The sequence below is a fragment of the Halyomorpha halys genome, unplaced genomic scaffold, assembly GCF_000696795.3.
Source record: "Halyomorpha halys isolate HHAL.00 unplaced genomic scaffold, Hhal_1.1 Scaffold162.1, whole genome shotgun sequence".
In the NCBI taxonomy this organism is placed as follows: Eukaryota; Metazoa; Arthropoda; class Insecta; order Hemiptera; family Pentatomidae; genus Halyomorpha; species Halyomorpha halys.
This window is the reverse complement of record NW_027109824.1, coordinates 52,969-61,592: the sequence shown is the minus strand read 5'-3', so window position 1 is coordinate 61,592 and position 8,624 is coordinate 52,969. Positions and strand designations below refer to the sequence as shown.

Below are 8,624 nucleotides of genomic sequence, written 5' to 3'. Positions count from 1 at the left end.
TGTTTTCATTATGTATTTTTATGTTTTATTTATTAAACTGCTTTCCTATGTCACCCATGTAGAGTCCACGACCCACAAATATGTTCGATTAGAAGAAAGTTTTTGAATGTTTAAGCTCAATTTTTAACATAGATTGAAAATATTTACCACCTTAAATCAGTCACAATGAAATTGTGTCATGAATGTGGTCATGTTGTACTTTTCATATTTTGTAAAAATTGGCCTTATTTTGTGCTCACTACTTTTTTTTGGAAAATAGACTTAATTTTTACTCAGATTATACAACAGGTGTAGTAATTGTCCTTAAAAAGTAGGTATTAAAGTATTTAATTTAGGGTTTATTTAAGAAAAATATAAAATTTTAGCTCATTTTTCATTCAGTGCTCAAAATCCTAAAAACTATTTACAACAAAAAAAACTTAGCTTTTTTTTTAAAGTAGCGAGACTCGCAAAAATGTGAGCTATAAGAGCTCCTTATAGTCTAAGAGCTCTAAAGTTAGTTATTTCGTTTTTAAGTTTTAGTTACTTTAATCAAAACTACATGTAATTACTAGTCAAAATTGATGAGTCTGCCAAATATAATTTAGTGGAATAAAAAATGGCGGCTTTTACAAAACGTTAAAAAAAAAAATTTTATTCAGAGCTTCATATAAAGAAGAGTAAATTTGCTAAAATATGATCCCTAAAGGAGCTATGTATGTTAGTTCCCGAAATATACTATTTTAAGAAGCAACATTTTATAAAAAATGACTAAAAATCAGCAGCTAGTGTATTTATTTTGGTAAATCCATATCACAGGAACCATAAGACTTATAAAGGTCTATAAGCCCTCAAATTTGCTTAGCTTATTTTTCATTAATTTGTTCAAAGACATTTACTTAGTTTTATTTTTCATTAATTTATTCAAAGACATTTACTTAGTTTTATTTTTCATTAATTGATTCAAAGACATTTACTTAGTTTATTTTGCGTTAATTCATTCAAAAACATTTACTTAGTTTTATTTTTCATTAATTGATTCAAAGACATTTACTTAGTTTAGTTTTCTAATCCCTGGTGGGAGTATTTTTGGCTTTCATGATTAAATCCTTCTTCAGACCACTTTTGAATTGAGAATTTTTAAATCACATTCTATTACTCAAGAAAAAAAAAAAAATATTCAGAAGTAAATTGATTTACTGACGCGAGTGTGAAACAAAAGTGGTGGGGGGCAGCTATGGTCAAACTTAGCAGGAAAATTTTTATAAAAGAAGAATAGCAGTTAAGAGGAGCTTAACAATCCCAGTAGTGCCTGTCTGATAGAGTTGCAATGCTATTTGTGGGAAAGAATATCTGTTTTATAAGATGTATGCTGGTTCCATAGAGGTGTGAATCAGAGAGAGTAAAGCAACGGTACATGAAGTTTTTGAATAAGTTAATTTTTTTTCATGGGAACTTTGTTAGGAGTAGTAGTTCAAGTGTACCTGAGCAAGTTGGCTTGATCTTCCAGTCTGTTAATATAGTATTGTCTAGGTTTCTTATGATGAGGTGGTAGGGGAAAGGAAAGGAAGGATTCATTTAAAGTTCAACAGTAAAGTTAAGCCCAGGGTGGTGAGAGTTTAAGGCAGATCGAATATCAGGATTAAAAATAAGGCCAACTTTTTTTTTTATTTGTTGAAGTGAATAGCACTTATTTATTAATTTTTTTTATATTAATTTATCAGTAACAGCTTTTCAGGTGCCATCGCCCCATCCCAGGTACTTTGTTAAATTTTCATGTCGTAATATATATCTAAGATTTTGTGAGAAACTGATATTAGTATTATTCATATGATCTTCTCTCAAAACCATATTTCTTATCTTCTGAATATTATAGATAATGAGGAACAGTTATTAACCTCAATTTATCAAATAAATATGCAACTCATTCAGTAAATGAAACTATATAATAGCAAGGTCAACATATTTCTTTATCTAGGATAAGGTCAGTGGTAAGGAACGAGATTATGGAACTTAGCAGATCATTCTTGGAAAAATTGGGAGCCAGAAGATTTTCCCTGGCCAGTCTCAGAACTTGGTTAAAGAACTGTTCATGGAAGGTAAGATAACCAGATTCACAATTCCTGATGCTTTCATTTGCCAAAGGAGCTTGCTTGAGGATTCATTTTCAATCAATTAAATAGAAAATTTTTGATCAAGCTGTGACAAATGAAAATATATAGTACAAGAGAGCAAGATAAGAATAACAATCAGTTATTTCACCCCAATTTGTGATTACTTTAATGAAAACTAGGCAAAGTTGATGAGTCTGCCAAGTTTAGGTAGAAGGAATAAAAAATGGGGGTTGTTCCAAACCATTTTAAAAAAAAGTAATTTTTCATTCCGAGCTCTATATCTTTAAAACTACCTACACTGAAAACCTAATAGAACATCATTTAAAGAAGAGTAAGTTTGATGAAATATGAGCCCTATTAGAACTGTTTAGGTTGAATAGTTTCTGAGCAACAACTTTTTGAAAAGCAATATTTCATAAAAAAATCAGTAGTTTGTGAATTTATTGTGTGGAATCAATATCTCAGGAACCTTGAGACATACAGATGTTGATTAGAACATAAAGGTAGTTTAATATACTATAAAATAGTTTATGACGTTTATCTTTCTAGGGGCAGTGGTCTTTTATGGTATTTGCATATAAAATATCATTAAAAACTACTGTCTAAACAACTTGAAATCAATTTACATTTCAAATATCATAAAAACTACAGCCCCTATGAGGACACTCAACAGGTCGGCCGCAAATTCAGGCCAACTTATAAAGTGAATGCGCGAAATTGCCATTGTTTGCGCAAATATGTAGAGGCACCTTTAGATATCACCCAGACCTCAGCACCATATGTGACTACTGGTCTTATGGCTCTCTCTTACACTATTATCTTGAACCTTTGAAATAGGGCTTCATAATTCAGAATTTTTCTCATGGTGAAACTGCATCAATTCCATAATGTTAATAATGGAAAAAAAAAAACGTAATGAAATGTACTTTTATCCTTAGAATGCAATTTTCACCTAAACTGCATAATATAATGATGAGAGGAACAATTAAAATCACAAAAAACCTTATCTGACAAAAGACTAATTCTCTAAGGGGCCCAGTAGGTAAAGGCCAGAAGCTCATAGTCCTTCTTTAACGTACTAAGGACAGCGGATTACAAAGAAATTCAGGTCAAAAATAACACGAACTTTTACTTAAGGACTAAATACAGAGATGATGTCACATTCAATAACTGAACTGAACAATAAAAGTGTTTACAACTTCCCACTATTATACCCGAAACTATTTATCGCTGCTTTATTAGTACTGTTGCTACCGAAAGAAAAAGTATTTTTGTAAACGTACGTTTATATATAAACGAACCAATAATATATATACTTGTCGAATTTCATAAACTGAATTTTCCGATGCTTTTGATTTTGTATAAAGTCGGGGTCAGAGGTCTCATTTTTGATGCTCCTTCTTGCCGCGTACAACGGAAGACCCCAAAGACCGCCTGATATTGTCTATCGTGGCATGCAAGGTAGGACCTGGCTTGCTCCTGCTACCACTCAGCCGACGACTAGGTGGCCAGCTTCTGATCGTGAAAGACGTATTTAATGTAAATTTATTAATTTTTTGTTGTTCATTAAGGAAATTAATCCTTTTTATTTGATTATACTGCTTGTTGGAATTATCTTACACAAATATTTACCCTTTAAAAATAACAATAATTGTTTTTTTAATACTTACTGGCTGGACGTAGTTTTGGAAAGTTCATTTTGAACCCAAACCGCCGTTACAAGTACTATTTATGCTAATGGTGATATATCTGATTAAAAAAAGTGTTTTTTCTTTTAATTTGAAATGGACATTTACCAAAATCATTACTGTATACAGTGGTTTATTTTTCTAGTTCACTCAATGGTTATCCCAAAACTAGTAAGGTTATCAAAAAGTAACCAAAAACTACAATACAATCTGTATAATACGTTAAATACAAAATAATTTTTTTTTTCATTTTTCCAGATATCACTATGCAAGCATAGGAGCTATATATCTTTTTCTTAAGTAAAGATACCTTAGTTTACGATATGTATCTATTTAATTAGCCACCTTTAGTTAAACTTTGCTTATAGAAATCTTAGTTGTTCTTAGCTAGGATTGAGAACTCGATAAGTCGCAGTATCGATTTATCTAAAGCCTTCTATCATTCAAAGTTGTGAACAAAACATTGCGGGTTTAGCTGTAGGTGCGAGTAATTAGAGCGACTTTTATTTTGGATTTACATCGAATTACTTTTTATCTCTCTTATATTTTCACATGAAACCAATTTTCAAATTTATTTTAAGGTATTTTAATTGTTTTTATGTGTTATACGATTTTCATTTTCCAAAAACTATATTCATTGACAGCTTTAAGTACATCAACATTTTAATACTATGTTAATGGAGATGATAGTTCACTTAAATAGTTCATAAACCTTACTTCAGTTCAGTGGAAAGGCCTGTCAGTCAGAATCATATACATTTTCTGTTAGCAATTCCATGTTAATTTGGATTATTTAATAAATTTTCTACATTTTTAATGATCGCCTATGTCGTAGTTGTGTTATGAACCATATATTTACCATTGTTTTGTTTACTTTTTCAGCTATGATTGACTACAGTGTTAATATAAAAGAAGAAATGAATGAAGAAACTGAGTCTCCTTGTAAGTTTTCCTGTTTATATTTTATAAACGTTTGTTATTACCATCTAATTCTTATTATTTTGAAATTAAATTAATCTTCTTATTCAATGAAATATGGATTTATTTTATAAAAGTTCGTAATGAGGGTTAAGTTAATATTTTGGAGAAGTTTGTCGGGGAGTGTGGTCAGCAAAGAACAACATAAATAAACAAAACCATATTTATTTATTTAATGCTGACGTATATGGAGAAAGGGAAAGAATATTGTATATATTTTCCTATTGTATATATTTATGAATGGAATATGGTCCGGGTACGGTTAAAAAAAAAACTCAAATAGTATAATTCTACTATTTGAGTTTTTTTTTACTTATATATATATATGTATATATATAAGTTAAATGTTTGTGAGCTCAAAAACTGAAAAAGAGAAAAGGGAGATAGAAATGACCAACTCACTTATTATTCAGAGACTGACTTTTATTGTGTCACATACTTATACATCCTACTCGATCACCTGAGATTAAAATATCAGCTGAATAAGGCTATAACTCCCCCCCACCAGTTTACGAACAATCATCATCCTTGGTATATCTGGTACAATCAAAAGTGATCGCTGAGCGTTCCATGAAGCCGCTCTATGCCTCCTTTACTTTTGGGGTATCCTGGTATGTTGAGGTGCTATATCACAGCCATGTCCTTCATTTTCTGTCTTACTAGCTCTCTCTCTCTTTTACCATCTCTGTGTTCTCTTCTTCTCCAAGGGTTTTGCATGTTTCTTGGCCGATGATATTCCATCCGAGTCCACCCCGGCTCCTCTACTTCCATTTGGGCCTCCACCTCTCTAGCGCTTGTATCTATGAGAGCTTAAGCAATTTCCACAAACGAGTACTCTATCGCAAATCCTTCCTTCCCCAGCTCTATCGCCATTTGAATCTGTAGTACTATGAGCAGGAATTGCATCCGACCCTGCACCTGGATTGTTTGTCCATCATCTCACTTAGTTTATCAGTGATTCTGTTGTAGCTTGCCAAGAGTTCTGTGTCATACTGCTCATACAGTCAGCAGACTGGTTTGGTTTCTTTTAATCATCATGAATATGTCCTCCTCTGGGACCCGCCGTCCTCCTCCGAACGCCTTCTTTAATACCATTACCATTAGCAGCCATTATTTTAAAAAAATGAGAGAGGAGTAAAATAATTGAAGATGACAAAATAACAACAAAAAAATTCTTCTTAGAAGAAAAAATTACTCCGGTATATGAAGTTACCGAGTTTCGGAACCAGTCTTATGTTTGTGAGCTCAAAGAATGAAAAAGAGAAAAGGAAGATAAAAATGACCAACTCACTTGTCACTCAAAGACTGACTTTTATTTATTTATTTTATTTTCTGACCTAGAAAAAATAATAGCAAATATATAATAACAATTAAATATATACAAGTGAAAATTGTATGTACATACGTTGGCAAACTAAAACATCTTGTTTGACTTTTATTTTGTTTCCTACTTCTATATATACATCTTCGATCAGCTGATCTACTCCATCACCTGACATCGAAATAACAGCTGACTAAGGCTGTAGTATAGTATATATATAATTTTTTTATTTAATTTGTTGTGAAATGTTAATTTTTGAAAAAAGGAAGATATAATTTATAAAAAGCTTTATCACAGATCACAGATTTGTTCGAATAAATTTTTAATTGAGTAGTGTAGTAATCTAATATGTGTTGTTAATTGATTTGAACAATGTGTATTTTTTAATAGATTTTTCATCTTTTTATGGAATAGAGGTAAGAGATAGTTAACATAGATTACAATCTATTTGTGATCTCTATTGCAACGATAATCTTATTTTAATAATTGTTAATAGGATGGATTTAAATTCTCCTTATTTATTGTTATGTATGAAATTTTATTTAAAAAAACTGACTGCAATATAATTATTGCATATACTTTTTCAGCTATGAATGAATGTGGTGGTGTATATATAAAAGAAGAAATGAGTGAAGAAACTGAGTATCCTAGTAAGTTTTCTTATTTATATTTTGTAAATGTTTGTTATTGCCATCTAATTCTTACTAGTTTATTATCCTTATCTGTTTGTTATCTTAATTTAAGGAATATATTTATATAGTTTGAATTTATGTTGTAAAATGGAAGACAGCTTATAAGAAGCGATATCATACCAAAGCTGGTTGGTTCCTTTTTGCTTATGTGGGTTCAATTACTGTGTTTCATCAAGTAGTTATAGTTGATTACTATTAATTACTGTGTTGTTTATTTTTTCAGATATGAACGACTGCGGTGTTGATATAAAAGAAGAAATGGAAGAAGAAACTGAGTCTCCTCGTGAGTTTTCCTATTTATATTTGATAAATGTTTGTTATTGCCATCTTATTCTTATTAGTTTGAAATCAAATAAATCTTGTTATTCAATGTATTATGAAATTATTTTATAGAAGTTAATTATGGCGATTAAGTTAATTAAGTCTTTTCAGTCTTGTGTGAGAATTCCAGATTAGTTGTTTGTTCAGCTGTAGTCCAAGGTAGTGGATCTGTTCAATAGGGGTAAGAGCAACATTATTAAAGGATACTGTAGGGCAGTCAGTAGGTTTACGATGAAGAGTAAAGGGGATTTGTTGGAATCTATTTTCATCCTCCAATTACAGCACTATTCTTCAAAGGTTTCCATATGGACTTGGAGAGTTTAGGATGCAATTAAACGGTCATTATTGACTGAGAGCACATATGTGTCATCAGCGTTAGTGGTGAGGATAGTGTTAGGATTGGTTGGGATGTCAGCTGTATCAACTGTGTAGAGGATGGGACTGAGGACACTATCCTGAGGAACACCAGTGGACTGAGAGAAGAGGGATGGTTAGGAACCATTCTGGTTTACTTTGAATAATCTATCAGTGAGAAAGGAACGGATCATATGAAAGGATGTAGGAGATAGGAATTTACAGAGTTTCTATAATAGTCCCTTGTGCCAGACTCGATCAAAAGCCTGTACTACATCAAAAATGACTCCCACGTCAAGCACATTATGCACTTCATAGAAGACGAGACAAAGTCCACCACACGATGACATTGCTGGATAAGACGGTAGGAGGATGGATATTTTGGTGGCTTTTGGGGTTTGGGTATCATTTTGACTGTACATAATTTCCATAGGCCAGGGAAATATGTGGAATGGAGAACAGCCATTATACATGTAGTTGAGGAATAGAATGGCTTTAATAGGAAGTGGGATGTTATTAGGTCGTATCTAAGAGCTTTGCGGGTAGATAATCTCTGAATGATACTGGATTATCTAATGAATGAAATGCTTTAGGAGGAAGGGTAATTTGGAGTGGAATATTTAGTTCTGCTACAATACATTCAAGGTGAATTGGGTTAAGGATATGAGGATGCGAAATAAAGGTGTTGTTCGAATATTTGTGATTTTTCTTCATCAGTTCTGGTCTAGGTTTGGGATTCGGTGAGAAATGGATCGTTAAATCTTTAAAATTCAGCAACATTTTAGTCATTACACATGAAACTGTTCTTTGATCCTAAATTTTTTTCTTATTACATCTGTTTGTTATTACATTTTTCTTATTACATCTGTTTAATTTAAGGAATATATGTATGTATTTTTAATTTATTTTGTAAAATGAAAGACATAACTTATTTTCAGCTCTAAACGACTGTGGTGTTTATATAAAAGAAGAAGAGAATGAAGAAACTGAGTCTTCTCGTAAGTTTTCCTATTTATATTTTATAAATGTTAGCTATTGCCATCTAATCCTTACTAATTTGAAATCAAATAAATCGTCTTATTCAATATAGTATGGAATTATTTTATAAAAGTTTGTTATGGGGATTAAGTTAATCAAGTTTTTTTTTTCATTTTTCAATCCTAATTATTCTTTTATA

The 8,624-nt window shown here is 31.4% G+C and overlaps 1 protein-coding gene across 2 annotated transcripts in view; it reads left to right on the top strand.

Annotated features, from left to right (window-relative positions):
• Positions 1-4,233: 4,233 nt before the first annotated feature.
• Positions 4,234-8,624, top strand: part of LOC106678817 (zinc finger protein 431) — a 17,823-nt gene continuing 13,432 nt past the window's right edge. Inside the window, exons 1-5 of one of the 2 annotated variants that reach the window (XM_067047971.1) lie at positions 4,234-4,362; positions 4,664-4,723; positions 6,668-6,730; positions 6,996-7,055; positions 8,386-8,445. In XM_067047971.1, the coding sequence (XP_066904072.1) occupies positions 4,666-4,723; positions 6,668-6,730; positions 6,996-7,055; positions 8,386-8,445 (241 nt within the window). In that variant the 5' untranslated portion in view covers positions 4,234-4,362; positions 4,664-4,665. The remainder of the gene's footprint in view (positions 4,363-4,663; positions 4,724-6,667; positions 6,731-6,995; positions 7,056-8,385; positions 8,446-8,624) is intronic. The other variant, XM_067047972.1, reaches the window with a different exon arrangement.